A 17,639-nucleotide genomic window follows, 5' to 3' on the forward strand; every position below is an offset into this window, starting at 1 on the left:
GCTCAGTCAGTTAAGCACCTGAAATTAAATGTCTGACTCCTGATTTTTGGCTCAAGTCATGAGATTGAGCCCCACGTCAGGCTCTGTGCTGAGCAAGGAGCCTGCTTAAGATTCTCTCTCTCCCTCTGCCCCTTCCCCTGCTCGTGTGCGCTCTCTCTCTCAAAAAACTAGCTATTTTAGAAAGAATACCCTGGTTATTATTAACAGGATGAATTTGGGGGACAAATCTAACATTCGTGTATTTGAATGTCAGCTTTTCTATTTGTTACCTTGCTACCCTTGGTATATTTGTTGAGTATAACCAACTATAGGTTTAATAATACATATCTGATAAGGTTACTGTGAATATAATTGTGATAATATATGTAAAAGAGCTAGTACAAAAATAGGACCTCGAAAAACTGTCTATTCCTTACCAGGTATTGCCCTCATTATTACCATATTTCTCCCCAAAGGTGCTATAGGAGCCATCGTGGTGTTTGTAGTTCAGCTGTCTCTGGTAACCTGAAATGGAAGGTTCATGAAACAATATGACAGATTGTATATGTTGTGGCCAGAGAAATTACTAAAATGCCTTGGTTTCTCTTGCGATATTTCTTAAATTTTGCTGTCATATGTTACAAGGTTCTGCATTCTAAGCATTTATTAGAGGTTGGACACTGGATAATAACCATAAAATTAACTGTCATTTTTATCACAGTAACTATGATTCTATGATATGCTAACATATCATAGAATTGCTAAGTAACTCAACCTATTGGGAAATCCAATCTATTGTTAAAATAACACCGTAAAGTCTTCACTCATTTAATCACTCACCAGTATTGAGGTAGCCAATGGCCTTGGACATAACTTCTGGAGTCAGTTGGTGTGTTTTATTTAGATAATTCAGAACATAGATGTTGGGAGCAAAGAGGACCATATTCTGTTCTCCACAGCCATAGGGCATCCGGAGGAGATTTTGTGTGTTTTGCATGGCAGAGCCCAGTATGTCTCCTAGGGAATGGGAGAGATGGGACATCAGAAAGCTTATAGATTTTAATCTGTCCGAATCATTAGGAAGAAATGAATAATTTTAGGAAGATCAAAAAATGAAGATTTTTAGGAAGGGTGAGTTGTCCAGGGACAGAAGTATGATTGGGAGCAGTATACAAGCCCAAAGAAGGAGGGAAGAATCACGTTAATATTATAGTTGTGATTTTGAGTATTTATGGAAAAGAAATATGGTAAAAACTATTAATATAGTAGAATAAGTCACTAGGGCTGGAGCTTACCCAATACTGAGATGGAGGCTCGGGCAGATTCTTCTACTACATTCTCTGGCAACTTCAAAGATAATCGTTCAGACACCTCAGCACCTAGAGAAATAATGGGAATTATGTCTGCCATATATCTTCTTGAAGACCTCCAAATCCAGAAGCCAGAACTGTGCCTTACACTTAAAGTTCTGAAAAGTTGTCACTCTTTTAATACTTCTGTTTTCAAAGTAGATATATATATCTTAAATGTGTATGAACGGGATTCTGAGATTTCCAGAAATTCTCCTTCCTCATCTCTCTTTTCCCTCTGTATGTAGAGTGTGTTCCAAAAGAAGGCTACAGATTGAGAAGTGCCCATGATGTTGTGACTCTGTTGTAGTCATCCTGTGGCTAGCATGAGATGGTTAGCACAAGACGATCTGTTTAATGTTCATCCCTCAACTCATTACTCAAAAGTTTAATGAAAAAAACCCTTAATGAATACATAAGCAAAGGAAAAATCTCCGAAATTTCCTGAATTCTACAGTAATGCTCTGTCCTTATTGCCATCAAATTTCGCCAGATATGAAAATAGTATTTTTATGAAAACCCTAGACATGGGAGTGGGGATGAAGATGAGCAGTGTTTGACTCACTGAAAATAAAATAATTGCTGCTGATAGGCATACATTTACTGCCATTTGAGTATTGGTAAATTTCAGGATGATGAAAGAGAATCGTAGTATTTATCTTCATGCTGCATCCCCTTCCTCATGAAATAAAATACTGAAACTTTTGTTAAAGGGTACAAAATTTCAGTTTTGCAAGAGGATTATTTTGTACAGAACAGTGCCTACTATTTTTTAAATTGAAATTCAATTAATTAACATAAAATGTATTATTAGTTTCAGAGGGAGAGTTCAGTGATTAATCAGTTGTATATAACACCCAGTGCTCATTACATCACGTGCCCTCATTAATGCCCATCACCCAGTTACCCCTCTCCCCTACCCCCTCCCCCACCTCCCTCCCCTCCAGGAACCCTCAGTTTGTTTCCAAAAAAATTTTTTTTTTTAAAGATTTTATTTATTTATTTATTTGACAGAGAGAGACACAGCGAGAGAGGGAACACAAGCAGGGGGAGTGGGAGGGGGGAAGCAGGCTTCCTGCTGAGCAGGGAGCCCGATGCGGGTCTCGATCCCAGGACCCTGGGATCATGACCTGAGCCGAAGCCAGACGCTCAACGACTGAGCCACCCAGGCGCCCCCCAAAATTTTTTTTTAAAGATTTTATTTATTTGCTTTAAAGAGAGAGAGAGAGAGCAAGCGAGAGAGAGCACAAGCGGGGGAGAGGGGCAGAGGGAGAGGGAGAAGCAGACTCCCCACTGAGCAGGGATCCCGATGGGACCCTGGAACCATGACCTGAGCTGAAGGCAGATGCTTAGCCCACTGAGCCACCCAGGCACTCCTGTTTCCTATAGTTAAGAGCCTCTTATGGTTTGTCTTCCTCTCTGATTTCATCTTATTTTATTTGTCCCTCCCTTCCCCTATGATCCTCTGCTTTGTTTCTTAAATTCCACATACAAGTGAAATGATACAATTATTGTCTTTCTCTGATTGACTTATTCAGCTTAACATAATACCCTCTAGTTCCATCCACATAGTTGCAAATGGTAAAATTTCATTTTTTTGATGGCTGAGTAATATTCCATTATATATATACCACATCTTTTTTATCCATTCATCTGTCGAAGGACATCTGGGCTCTTTCCTTAGTTTGGCTTTTGTGGACATTGCTGCTATAAACATTGGGGTGCAGGTGCCCCTTTGGATCACTCTGTTTGTATCTTTTGGGTAAATACCTAGTAGTGCAATTGCTGGGTCATAGGGTAGCTCTATTTTTAATTTTTTGAGGAACCTCCATGTTGTTTTCCAGAGTGGTTGTACCAGCTTGCATTCTAGAACTGCCTACTATTAAGAATATCATACTGTATACTTAAAAACTTGCTAACAAGATAGATCTCATAATAAGTGTTCTTATCACCCAAAAAATATAGTAAGAGAGTAGGAGGAAACCTTTGGAGGTGATGGGTAGGCTTATGGTATGGATTGTGGTGACAGTCTTACAGGTGTATACTTATTTCCAAACTCATCAAGTTGTATACATTAATTATGTTATTATGTTAATATACACAGCTCTGTATTTATTTAAATTTAATTTTGTAATTAAGTATATAATATAATTATGTATGTATTATTTGTGTGTTAAAAAAAACCTCTCTTACGTTTCCTAAAAAAATTTTGTAAGAAAACAGATGCCATAAACAAAGGTAAAAGACAAATTACCAAGCAAAAATAATTGCAACTTATTCAATAAAGAGTCAGTGTCATACAGATGAATCAGAAAAAAGACAAACCACTAGAACCTGAATAGTCAAAGGATATGAAAGCATTCATAAATATGTAAAAAAAAGCTCATCCTCACTTGTGATTATAGAAATTTAGATTGAAACAACAGCAATAGATTTTTCAGGAAAATTGAAAACTTTGATGGCTAAAGATGGTGGTGATCATGCAAGGAAATATAAACTAATGGGACTATTAACATAGGTAATAAAGAAAAGTTTTTTGAAGTTCTATTAAAAGTTAAGAATATAGATGTTCCCTCTTAATTAGGAATTTCACATTTTGGTATCTACCTTAAATATATTTGCATCTGTACATAAGTATTCATTCATTCATTCATTCATTCATTCTGGCAAATAGTTAAACAAATTGAAGAATAGCTAAAAAACAACAGAACTGTGATATATTAATAGTATGGAATTAAAAGGGACTAAAAAGGATTACCTAGTTCTATAATTTAACATGGTTAGATTTCTAAAACAGGTTGTTGAGTAAAAAGTTATAAAATGTTACTTATAGAAGTTATAGAATGAAACTTACATGATTTATATAAATCATGTGCATATTATTTCTAAACATACATGGATGATCATTAAAGTATTGAAAAAGATTGCCTTTAGTATGAAGTTTTGTTATGTTTTGTAAAGGAGAATGTATTTTTGTATTACATGGGCAATTAAATTAATTTTAATAGAACTACTTGATGATTAGCCCTCGATACATAAGAAATAAATAAAAATGAAGAACTCAGTAATGGAAGACACGCCATAATAAAAGGATTTGGTGACAAGTTCACTTAAATGTAGAAATAAGGCTAAACAACCAGGCAATTATGTTTTTAGAACACATTTTATATATTTGAAGTCTTGGCAGTATAATAAACATTATAAACAGAACTTAGGAGGTAGACAGAGAAAGGCAAGAAACACATGTATGATGTTGATTTGACATTGTTTGAGGTAAGAACACATTGTGTTGATAAATTTCTTAGTGTACTAAGTTTCTGTGTTTTTGTTTAGACTAGAAAATTCTCCACCAAGATAAATTTATATATTCTGCTGTGAGTTTCTTTAGTATCTTCTCAAATGACTGATAGAGCATCAGGTACAAGATTGGCATCAAACAGATATTGACATGACAATAATGGTACAGGTGAAGACAATTCTTTCTTCCAGGACATAGCATGGTCCCATTATCAAATGCTATTGGCTATGCAAAATTCAATGTTGGGGTGGCTTGAATTCAGCTACCCATATGTTGTATTACTAAACATTCAAGGAAACATTCCCTTTGGCAATATTCATTTGATTCTACTCACTTTCTTTTTTAAGATTTTATTTATTTATTTGACAGAGAGAGAGAGAGACAGCATGAGAGGGAACACAAGCAGGGGGAGTGGGAGAGGGAGAAGCAGGCTTCCCAAGGAGCAGGGATTCCAATGCGGGGCTCAATCCCAGGACCCTGGGACCATGACCCAAGCCAAAGGCAGATGCTTAACGACTGAGCCACCCAGGCACCCCTCTACTCACTTTCTATGTAACCACATCATACACTGGTCAGAAAGACATTTGCATGTTTGTATAGATGCTATAACAGATTAAAAACTCGGGAAAGCATGGGTTAAGGACAGTTTCCTGATCAAATTATATGGCTTCTGTAAGAACCAGGTGCCTCATTTATCAAATGGGTTGATGGTTCTTTGGGTCTTACCTTGTAGGAAAGTGTAGGAATAAGATATAAGATTCTTTGAACATTAAATGTTACAGAAACTTTAGTCAATGCTATCTAATTACGATGAATAACTCTTACCTGATGGACAGAGCAGGGAATTGAATGTTGCTTCCTTCTCTAGTCCTTCAGGCTGTAGGTGGAAAGAAAGAAAAGGCAGAGGTGAAAATGGACACGTATGTTGATAGTGGAACCACAAATTTCTTGATGGTGAAGAGAAGAATTGGAGCTGACTTCCAAATGTATTACATAAACGAATCTATAAGTATAAGCAATATGAAGAAGACAGGTTGATAGATGAGAAAGTGAGGAAAAATTATGTAAATATCAAGAGAGACAGACAGAAAGATAGAGATACAGATAGAGAGATGGAGAAAAAGAGAGAGACAGAGGAGAGAATATTGTGAAATATTCTGTGATGATGTATTATTTAGCCCTTCTCACCTAAAACTTGGAACCTTCAACTCAACACTGTTTTTATTGGCTCACTGTGACCCTTCAAATGGGTAGGCTTACTTACTTCAACCAGCAGGGACTTAATGATGGTGTCTTTCTTTCCATATTCAGGGACCACCGCCACCTCAGTCCCACATAGCTCTTGAGACTCCAGTGCCTCTGCACTCACGGTGAAATTCACATTTCCTAAGAAAGGGGCAATACAGATGAGCACCATCTCCTTCTTTCTCCGTGCCTCCAAACCCCAAGATTTATAAGTGTTTAATGCTTTGTAACCTCTTTTTGTTTTATAAAAACACAGGAACAGGAATGGAAGCAGCATCAACTAGAGGCTCGTGATCCTAAGAATTTAAGGCAGAGATAGATGGAGGTAAAGGAAGTGGGGAGTCTTCTAGACATGCTAGAATAGAAGACAAAGGAAGAAATATCCTACAATGGCGGTGGCAGGGGTGGGTGGGTGTGGGGGAGGATGGGGGTGTGGGGGTGGGGGTGGGGCGTGGTCTTTGCCAGAAGGAAGTAGCACTAGATATAAGGATCCTACTGATATATACAATCCTTGAGTAGAGAATTGTCTCTAGGACACTGTTCCTCACCTAATGCCTTTGGTGTTACTGCCCAGGACATGGTTTGTCGGCCATTCCCACAGATGCAGTGAGACTTTTGTTCCTTCTCCTGGACTAAGAATGCAGGATTCAGGTCTAGCTGCACGCTAACCTGAAACCACACATGAGAAAAAGAGACAGATCAGAGGGAGAAGGAGACCAAAGGGAGAATGGTTTGAAATAAAGTATATTGGGGGATTAGTTAGATTTTAGGTTGCCTAATACTGAAGATGATCTAAATGCCGATCGACTACCTTACAGTGGATCTGACATTGAAATCTTTGTATTTTTGGATAATCTGCTCTTTTATGGGGTGGGACAAGAGGTGAGGAAAACTCACGATGGTATGTTGCCTGTGGGAGCTCTACTTCTTTGGCCTGGGATCTCGACCATTCCCTTGGCTCTCCAAGCAGAGTATTCAAGATTTATAAATGGTTATGGTTTCAACGGAGGTAAGATGCTCACAAATAACTTTTAAAGTAAGGTTTAATCTAATTAATGCTATATGATGATATTTGAAAGTTAAATATATGGAATGTAGAAGTCGAAAACTTGGGGGATCTAAGACATGAGAATGAAGTGTACTGATTTTTGTTCACTGTGTCAGAAATCTTCATACTGCATGAACTTCCTAACCTTATGGGGTTGGGGTAAGGGTCAGAAGCTTGTTTGAAGTTGCAAGTATATGGGAATATCAGCAACCACAACTTCTATAACATATGAATATCTCTGAGAGTATTCCTCTGTGGGTGAGCACATCTTACACACAGGAGTTTGTCAGTATTTCGAAAAATGCAATTTTTAATTTACTTGACAGTTACACCTTGTGTTCAATTTAGGTAAGAGAGGTCTTTACCCGGATGCATTTGGGAAGGTAGTTGAGGACGGTGGCCTTGAGTGTGAAGGCCTCTCCTCGGATCACAGAGTAGGGCATTGTGAGCTCCACAAAGAAGGGCTGGAAGGCTCGGAGGGAGGCGGGAAGAGAGAGACCAAGTCCAGTGTCACTGGACAGGCAGAGGGCTCCTGCCTTCCACTCTGTGATGGTATCAGGGACTGTTACTCCCACTTCGGCCACCCCTGAGGAGCTGGGGAAGATAGAAATGTGAAGAACAGAAAGTAAGCAGTTAAATAAATCCTTTCTAGGAGAGAACCCCTATAAATAATTCTATTGTCATGACTTGAAAGCACTCAGTAGAAATATCAATATAGGAGAGTATAGTCAAGACTTAAAGTGGGAAAATATAAGAAGTCCTTTCCTTCCAATTCTGTTTTCAATTCTAGTCTATATTAGAATCTCCTGTAGACACAGAATTATAGCATTATCTATTATAGACAATATCGTTATGAACTAAGTATGTAATCTGAGATTGCTCTTAAATTTTACTCTTTAAAATACTGTTCCAGGGCGCCTGGGTGGCTCAGTTGGTTAAGCGACTGCCTTCGGCTCAGGTCATGATCCTGGAGTCCCGGGATCGAGTCCCACATCGGGCTCCCTGCTCAGCGGGGGGTCTGCTTCTCCCTCTGACCCTCTTCCCGCTCGTGCTCTCTGTCTCTCAATCTCGCTCTCAAATAAATAAATAAAATCTTTAAAAAAATAAAATAAAATAAAATACTGTTCCAATGAGGGCGGGCTTTTTTTTTTTTTTTTTTTTAAGTTTTAATTCTACTACTAGGGTGTGTAGTTGGCCGGACTGATTCTGTGTTTAACTCAAGATTGTTGGCCAGTGAAGGAGCTCTTATATGTGTTAGTCTATGCCGTGCCTGGTCATAGTTAGTCTTTATTCCCATTTTCTGGAAGTCTTAGAATCAAATGTGTACAAAATTTCTTAGCTCTGATATAATTAGAATAGTGAGACTTTTATAGCAGAAGTATTTATGTTAAACCTCTCCTGAAAATAGCGATGTGTCTAAAAGAAATACTTGGATATTGAAAAATTGCCTAAAAATGGAAAATCTTGAGAAGTCTATATTGTTGCTTTTTTTTTTTTAAAGATTTTATTTATTTATTTGAGAGGGAAAGAGAGTGAGGGAGAGCACGAGAGCAGCAGAGGGAGAAGCAGACTCCCCGCAGAGCAGGGAGCCTGATGCGGGGCTCGATCCAGAGACCCTGGGATCATGACCTGAGCTGAAGGCAGACGCTTAACCAACTGAGCCACCCAGGCGCCCCTGTTGTCTTTTATATATAAAGAACGTTACTTACTCTACCGCCACCAAGCTCCAGATCCACGTCTCAGGGAAGTACTTCCGCACAGTCTCAGTGAGAGGCTCGGAAACGTGGACCATCTTTGTAAGTTCATGGCCTCTTTGCAATTCAGATACAACTATGGTGGGTGAGGGGGGGAGACAGAAATAATAAATATACAGATAAAGAGATTGTGATACATGCTACAAAAGAAAGAAACAGGGTGATGGAATAGACAAGAACCAGGAGAGGATGCTTGGGTGCTAAGGGAAAGCTTCTTTGAGGAGGTGATATTTTCGCTGAATCCTGGAGTCTTAGAATAAGTTCTAAGTGAGCTGGGGGAAGAGAATCACAAGCAGAGAGCAGAGACCTAGAGGCAGAAAGAACTTGGGATGGCCTATGGATCAGAAAAGTAGTCCTCTGTGGTTACTGCGCTTTGTCTCAAGAGGAGAGTGATAGGACGTGGGTTGGGAGGAGGGCAGGAGTCAGTTTCCATTTGGTGTGTTCCTCTGTGGGATCAAAGAAACATCATACCCAGACATGATGACAGTGGCTCTGAGAAAGTTTATAGGAGTGAGGGATCAAGGATTAAAAAGTTCTTTATTTCTACATGTGCCAGAAGGTCAGTCAGGTTCTCTCACCTATTTACCTTCTCTGTTAATGGTGTTCTGGTAAATATTTAACAATCAGCTCTCTGAAAAAGTTTGTGCATATATATACTTGTACATACATAAGTTTACTATAAATTCTACTGTAAAGGATGGTCAACTTTAATTTATAAATAATAAAAAATATATAATAATATTTATTTAAATTCCATATAACCAGTTAATTTTCACTGAACAAACGTTTTCCTTGATCTTTGACAAATTCTTTAGTTTGTACTCAACCTATATTCCACCATGATTTGAAAATATCAGACTAGAAATAAATGTTTGGTTACTATCTGATTTACCAGTAAAGTAGCCCATTTCATTGACAAATGAATGTGACTTCGACATGAATATTGGCTGATAATTCAGGTAAGTTAAAGAGCTTCCTTATCTAACTGGCGAGAATGTAGTCCCAACTTGTGAACATTTCTGTTTCAGTTTATACTGATCCTCTGGAAATTATCTTTCCTTCTCAACCTCATACATTCACACATCTCCATTCACTAGCGGCAGATTCCTTATGAATGACTTTCTTGAGTGCTCAATAAGAATTAATACTTTCTTTTATTCTGCATATCTGCACCTCTCTCTCTTTTTTTTAAATGGAAGTATAGTTGACACACAACATTACTGTACCTCTCAGAAAACTTTTCAGTCTGCCTTGTATTCTCTTCAGCATGTGGGGGCTTGACACAATCAGAATTTTGGGGTTTGTATTGCTATGTGATCTTGAGCGAGAACCTTAATATGTCTGAATCACAAGGCCATTTTTATTCATGTTATCACATTTTATCTTTAAAAATATTCTTTTATTTGACTCAATATATTAATTTTTATTAGTTTTTTACCTGGAGAAGCGAATAGTCTTCGAGATGAGTACACTGCATTGTGTTGAGGCTGTGAACATACTTTGGTTTTATGAATCTTTGCGTTGGTGAATACCTTTAAGCCCATATCCTGTGAAGGAGATTATCATCTAATCAGTACATAAGTATTATAAAATATATATAGGCACATACTTCATTGAATTTCACAAATAATCCAATTAGCTTAATACTAAACTTTTAATGTTCACATCTGTAGAAGGGATATTGGTATACTTATGGAGGTTAATTTTATTTTGTTGTTAAAACTCTTTTTTTTTTTTAAAGATTTTATTTATTTATTTGACAGAGAGAGACACAGAAAGAGAGGGAACATAAGCAGGGGGAGTGGGAGAGGGAGAAGCAGGCTTCCCCAGAGCAGGGAGCCCGATGCGGGGCTCGATCCCAGGACCCTGGGATCACGACCTGAGCCGAAGGCAGATGCTTAACGACTGAGCCACCCAGGCACCCCTAAAACTCTTTTAAGAGTAATATTTTATATATGTGATTTTTCTAAATAACACAAGGCAACGAATTTCAGGAAAAGTTAAAAAAAAAACTTGATTACTAGTCCAGAAAGTTTTAGCCCTGGCTCTGTTGCTAGTAACAGATCTGTGACTATTAGTGACCTTGGAGAAGTCACTTGACCTCTCTGTGTCCCATTAGCTTCAGTTATGATATGAAGGCATTACAATAAATAATTTTTTCATATATAATATTTTGTAAATCTTTAGAATGGATCATCTACAATATAAGGAACTTACCTGTAGGAAGCTATACATATCTTTTTCATTTGTATTTGATACAGGGGAATACATGACCCCATTGATATAGACATTATGGTGACTGACACAGTCTCTATCATCTTCCTCCTGTTGATTCAAGCTTGCAGGGAAACCAGTGAGGTCCTTCACTGGTAGTAGGTTATAAACCTGTACAAATGCAAACGACAAAAGGACAAACTTGTTTGTGGCTTATTCTTCTTAAGCGCAAAGAGAAAAGAAAAGAATAATCACCATCAGTCTTTGTTTGAGCACCACTGTTGCTTCGGTAATTTATAGGAATGATTTCGAAGCTGTTTTTTTTTTTTAAACAGTTTTAGGGGGAAAACAAAACAAAACATTCTCATCTGAGTCCTCAAAGACCACAATAATTTGTTACACAGTTCAGAGGCAAACACTAGATTCCATGTTAGAATGGAATAAAACTTTATTGAGATAAATTGAGTCTGCTGTATTTCAGATGTGCTATAAAATTTCAGGATGATAGAATGAAGTGATAGCTTTGTCTCTCCTTGTGGTTAGCAGCTGACTCAGTGTTTAACAAAGTTAATGTCTCATGTTCTTGTGTTTGTCTCATGTTCTAAACTGGCACATGAGTAAGTATATACTCTCTATATAGGACAGGATAGTATTTTCTTTTTTTTTTTTTAAAGATTTTATTTATTTATTTGACAGAGAGAGACACAGCGAGAGCAGGATTACAAGCAGGGGGAGTGGGAGAGGGAGAAGCAGGCCTCCTGCTGAGCAAGGAGCCCGATGCGGGGCTCGATCCCAGGACCCTGGGATCATGACCTGAGCCGAAGGCAGACGCTTAACGACTGAGCCACCCAGGCGCCCCCAGGATAGTATTTTCTTAGGTATTATTCATGGGAACAAATCTTCACACAGTACATATAATATTGGAAATGATGCTTTCAAATTCATTTGAAGGGGAAGGAGAAGAAAAATGCTGATAGTGCATTGTATTATGTTCAAAGGAGTTTAAAACTGCTTGGGCAAGTAAGCAGGGTAATGAAGTTACATGCTTTCTCGAAGGTAGCTCCCTCTTACTATTCTCCATCTCCCCTCTCTGCTTTTTCTCCAAAGCATATTATGTGTTATTGTCTATCTCATCTGTGGAAACATAAGTTCCATGAGAGCATGGCTTTTTGTCTTTTTCACTACTAGATCCCCACCCCGGCATTTCAACAAACAGTGGGCATATCTAGAACACAGCAGACATGAAATAAATATGTGTTGAATGGATGGCTTATGCTACTGGGAGCAAAGTGTTTCATTAGTAAAATACTATCAAGGCTGGAGAGGACTGGGCTAGTGTTCTAACCCAGGTCTACTACTAACTACCTGAAAGCTTCTGCTTTTTTATTAACAAACTAATAGGACATTCTGCCTTATCTATCCACCAGCATTGTTATAATTTAGAAAAAACCCTGAGAGCTATAAAATTATGTTATATAAACATAAAACATCATTATTTTTCCATGTATCCCCTTGTTCTTATTGAAATGTACTTAATACTTCCTTTAGAAGAATTCTAGTATTTTTAGTTAAATTCCATTTGTAAGGATCAAAATGTTAAATGTCTTTTCTTAAAACTTTCTTTTTTAGGGAGTAAAATATAAATTTCCCTTTGTAAAATTTTGATAGTAAAAAAAAAAGGTTATTTCAATTGGCCTCATATTGAAAATTTGAAAATATAAGCAGATTACTATTAGCACGTGTTGTTGTTTCTCATTGTTCTACTCCAGCCATACCCTTCTGCTATTTCTTCTATTCACCCAACATTTTAAAGGATTTCATTTATCAATGTCATTTACCATATAATTCATTTTTCCAAATTTTTATTCATCAGAGACAATGTATATCTTCCTTCAGAAATTATGTTTGTCTTGGGGCATACAGTGTTTGATATAATTCTTATAAAAACAGAAATTTGATATTTCATATCAGTTGTAGTGCAGGTCAATGCACCACTTTTGTTAGACTTTTTCAAACATTACAACTAGCTTGAAAACGCCTGTTACTAGTTTCATAGAGCTCTAGGATCTCAGGGACTTCGAATGGTGTATGATTTTATTGATATATATATATATATATATAAAAACACACACAAATACATATATATATATTTGTGTATGTATGTATATAAATTTATGTAAATAAACATATATCTATGTATTCAAATCTAATATATTTCTTATCAAAAAAGTGCCCATGAAGGAGATCAAAGCTATAAACTCTTAGATAAATAAAATTTTAATAGATCCGATCTTACTGAGATAGGCATTTCTCCTTGCTCTGAGCCCCTTGTGTAGCCCTTCCTGACCCCCGAGGCTGCCGGGAACTCACCGAGGCTGCGGACAGCTCTGCTTCGGGCTTCATGAGCAGCACACTTTGGTCCACGGCACGGAGGGCACAGAGGGACTGAGGAGAAGCTGAAATTCTCAGGTGGGCGTGTGAGGCTGGGAGACTTTGTGTTGGGCGGAAGCTCAAGTCTACCTGTTGAATTGGGGAGAATGGTTGAGAAAACAAATGTCCTGATTTAACTGTGCATTCACAAGCACTTCTTGAGTGTTCCTCATATTCAATGCATGTTCACTTTGTTTGACTTGGTGGTGGTTGGCACCATGTGAGTCTTAGGGCTTTTTGTCCCGTACACTTCACTCATTCTCAAGAATCAGTTGAGCCATTATAATGATATCTAATTATTCTTATAAATTATTAAATTTGAGATGCCATTTTTTTTACCTTTGGCACATGGTAAGGTGTTTACCAAGTGCGGCTGGACTGCAAATGGTTCTAGATGCTCTTGTATTTTTCTTTTGGCTCTTTGGTAGCCTTAAAAACTTGCTTACATATTTTCCAGCACTTCATCATAGAAGGGAGCAAGGTACTCTGAACTGTATCATATAGTAAGAGACAATGCATGAGAATTTTGGAGTAGGAATCAAATGACATGGCTTCTTAGTCTGACTCTGCCATTACCTTGCTGAAAATCTCTGGAAAATTCATTTAACCCCGTTGGCCCCAATGTTCACATGTAGAATGTAATTGATAATAATAGCAACTTTTGGTTTTAAATGTTGAAAATTTTATGATAAAAAAACCCACCTTGTTGGCTAGACAGTTTTCAACCTCGTATTTTGCAGAATCCCCAACCACTTCCCCATCAGGTAAAATGGTGTAGATTAGCAATCGAGCAACGGGAGCAATGTCTGACTCCACAGGGACTGACACGGAAAAATGGCCATTCACTGGAGCACAGAGAGAACGAGGAAGCAATTATGGCTTAGACAACACCCCAGGGCTGAAATGAAATTTTTCTGTTGCACAGAGCCATTTTTAGGAGCCTGGTCTGGTGAATTACTGTTTCTATTAGTTGGTATAACAGATATCAGAAAAAGTAGATGTAATAAATGAATGTTTACCTCTAAGAATTCTATACCTCTAAGAACTCTAGCTTTAGGAAAAAAACTTTATTAAAGGGTTCTCTTCACTTATAAATCATATAATGATTTCACACCAATTTTCAGCTTTAGCTCATCTCTATAAAGTTCTGATGCTATCTGAGGGTATGGAGACATCCACTTGGCTAGTATTTGATCTAGACTTCACACTAGAGAAGGGAAATAGAACCTGAAGTTGTGTGATGTAATAGTAAAAGTTTAACACATTGCATTTATCCTCATATCTTCTTTAACTTTCTATCAACCAAATATTCTATTTTTTTTCTTAAGAGGACTACTATGCTCCTTTGATAGTTGTTTTTTGAAACCTATGTAGATTTTTTTAGAAGTCTCATCAAGCTTCAATAAGTAACTTTACAATGGTGCTTCTGTGATGTTATGCTAACATCAAAAGAGTAGCTCCCTGATAGTTTTCTTGTAAGAAGAGCAGAAAGCTTCAGAGGTTTATATTGCTCCATATTTGTTCATGGAGAGAGTCCATTTCAATGGTGGAAGTACCCAGTTTAACTTTCCATAAGTCAGAACTATCTTCAAAAAGGAAATATGATAGATATAAATGATTCAGCAAAAGACCTAGTATATAGGAAGTATTCCAAGATTTTACCTTCTCTCCATTTCCTGAAACAATTCTAAAATGTCATTTTGAGAAGAAGCTCCATGAATATTTATGGTTTGAAAATTTGGAATAAGCATAGATTCTAAAACAACAACCTCAACATTTTAAGTAATCTGAACAGAAGATGCTGAAGGAAAAGAAAAGAAATATTTGATAAAGAGCAAAACGGACAAATAAACACCCATTCTTTCTTTCCCCTCTCAACTTCTCATTTATTGAAGTTTGATGGAAATCACTGCTATTTATTTGAAACTTTTTCTGATATTTCTGCAACGTAAGGCTGAATATGTCGGAGTGGGGCAGAAATGTAGAATTGTGGAAGTACTCACTATCTCCCTGTTCCACAGGCAGCACGTGCGTCCCAGTTCGGACAATGCCTCCCTTTGCCATTATCTGCAAAAAAGGAAAGGAAAAGGAATTTGATTTGCTTGACAGAAATCTTATACCCCATGTCCTGCCCTTCATGTTTATGCTTGTTTTATTGAGCTCCAGCTGGCAATATTTAGCCCTAAGAGAAGTCAAACTTTCAACAGGAACATGGATAATAAGTCAAAATAGTGATGGCTGAAGAATTTCTTAATTCCTTGCCCCACAGAGGGCTTTTGTCTATGGATGAGTCAATGAAGTGGTCTTCCTTCTCACCAGATAATAGAACACGAGCTCCTTCAGCTTCTGCAGGACCTGTCCATTCAGAATATAATATGCTTGGACTGTCTGAGTTTGGCTGCAGGGCAGTTCACGAGGCATAGGTTCTAGGTGGACAAAACTCTTGCTTAGGGAGAATACAAGATTAGCGGTGTGATCAGCTTCTTCGTGCTCTGCCGACAGCCACTGGTAGCCATAACAGGGATTAGGATCCTTGTGTTTGACCTAATGAATTTAAAAAAATGATATTATTTTCTAGATCAGATGTCATAGCGAATCAGTGTTCTCACAAAACTGCATTAGTTCACTGTCCTACCTTAACTAGTTCCTAGAAAGCTTTTGCTCCACAGTAAAAAGTGAGAATAGTGTTTATCTGTATTGCAGATCTTTACACTGCAGAGGCTCCTTGGATTGGTACTTAAATTTCTGAAGAGCATACATGGAGGCATCTTTTGCTCTGTTTAATTTGCTCGACATTTTTTGGGCCACTTTGCCTATGCAGACAGAGACGTTGGAGCTATAAAAGCTCCTTGAAGAGACTAAATACTCTTCAGAAACTGAAGAACTACATTTCAGAAACCTATTTATGGTGGGTTTTAAATACGTATTATGAATAAATGTGATATTGCAGCCATAGAGGTCTGAGAACTCTTTCTGTCAATGGCTTTGGTTCATGAGTTGAGTTGGTGAATTAGTTGAAGTCAATCTCTCCTGGGCTGTCCTAAGCTGGTTATTTTTAATGCTTTTTGTGGTTCTGGACTCATAAGGTTCATAGGCCCTATTTGAGTTGCAGTTTAACTTTTCTCCAAGTTTTTCCTTGTTCTTTTCAGGCTTCCTCTACCCTCATCCTCACCTCCCAAGTGGTGTGAACGAATCCTTGTATCAGTAGAACAGTTTATTTATATTTTAATATATTTTCTAATGATAATAGGTAAATGATTACCAAAAAGAGGGAGTATTTAAAAATAATATTTTTATTTTCAGGATGAGAACATTGCCTAGCACATAGAAAACATTCAAGACACTTCTTGATTGAATAAATGAATGAATACTCATTTTTTAATTATTAGGAGGTATGGGCTTTCATGCCATCTATTTCAAGTGGAGTCAATAAAACATATTATTTATCCTGTTTATTTATCATCATTATTATGTAATATCTATTGTGTATCCCTATATCTCTTACTGTATATCTACATCTTCATTGATGAATAGAGAACTCTATGCTATACAAAGCAAGTTATATGGGTATAACAAAAACTTGGAGAAAATTAGAATAGCAGGACAAAAATAAAGTAAGAACAATAATTTATAGAGTATATATACTTGAAAGTAAATGCTAGTGATGTTAAACTGGACTTTTACAATAATAATATTCAAGGTAAAGGGGGCTTACTTTAATATATATTATCATTTTTTATAAGTAAATTTTTATTTATTTTTATTTCAAAATAACGTATCAACTGTTAAAAAAGAAACTAAATATCACATTTACTCCCACCACCCTGCAAACTGAAGGGCGTTACGTTTATTTATTTATTTATTTATTTATTTATTTTCCGTTTCCATAGGACTAAATACAACTTGGAAATTTCATCACTTTTAGGTTGCAACCTTATTTCCAAGGCTCCTTCATGTCACTGGTAACTTCTTTTCAAACTTACCCTGACAGTGAGAGAGGTACCCATGGTGTTGGTGGTGTTGATAGAGAACTGAACCAGGCCATGCTCATCAGTGGTAGCATTGGAGTTATAGTTAGCTTCATTTGCTGTGATGAAGACGAGTTCATTTGGCATGGGGACACCTTTCCCATCCACTAGCTGAACCTGAAGATTAAACTCTGTGGATCAGTTATATGGTTAATACCCAGCAGTCACCAAACATTCATTTTATCACAAATATTTATTATGTCCTCTATGTTGGACATGGTTCCAGGCATTGAGGCTACAGCGGTGAACAAAACAAAGTTCCTGCCATCATAGAAAAGAGATAGATGTTAAATA

General features: G+C 37.3%; 1 protein-coding gene across 1 annotated transcript in view; it reads right to left on the reverse strand.

Moving 5' to 3' along the window:
- The window catches only part of LOC118548820 (alpha-2-macroglobulin-like), a 40,223-nt gene that overhangs the window by 11,256 nt on the left and 11,328 nt on the right, over positions 1 to 17,639 (reverse strand). The window contains exons 11-25 of the mRNA XM_036112937.2: positions 17,301 to 17,462; positions 15,634 to 15,861; positions 15,321 to 15,384; positions 14,020 to 14,162; positions 13,258 to 13,407; positions 10,891 to 11,058; positions 10,112 to 10,220; positions 8,629 to 8,749; positions 7,285 to 7,513; positions 6,420 to 6,540; positions 5,891 to 6,012; positions 5,452 to 5,503; positions 1,275 to 1,358; positions 820 to 996; positions 417 to 504 (exon numbers count right to left, since the gene is read on the reverse strand). Coding sequence (XP_035968830.1) covers positions 417 to 504; positions 820 to 996; positions 1,275 to 1,358; positions 5,452 to 5,503; positions 5,891 to 6,012; positions 6,420 to 6,540; positions 7,285 to 7,513; positions 8,629 to 8,749; positions 10,112 to 10,220; positions 10,891 to 11,058; positions 13,258 to 13,407; positions 14,020 to 14,162; positions 15,321 to 15,384; positions 15,634 to 15,861; positions 17,301 to 17,462 — 2,018 coding nt within the window. The remainder of the gene's footprint in view (positions 1 to 416; positions 505 to 819; positions 997 to 1,274; positions 1,359 to 5,451; positions 5,504 to 5,890; positions 6,013 to 6,419; positions 6,541 to 7,284; positions 7,514 to 8,628; positions 8,750 to 10,111; positions 10,221 to 10,890; positions 11,059 to 13,257; positions 13,408 to 14,019; positions 14,163 to 15,320; positions 15,385 to 15,633; positions 15,862 to 17,300; positions 17,463 to 17,639) is intronic.

The sequence above is a fragment of the Halichoerus grypus genome, chromosome 6 (assembly GCF_964656455.1).
Source record: "Halichoerus grypus chromosome 6, mHalGry1.hap1.1, whole genome shotgun sequence".
Lineage (NCBI taxonomy): Eukaryota > Metazoa > Chordata > Mammalia > Carnivora > Phocidae > Halichoerus > Halichoerus grypus.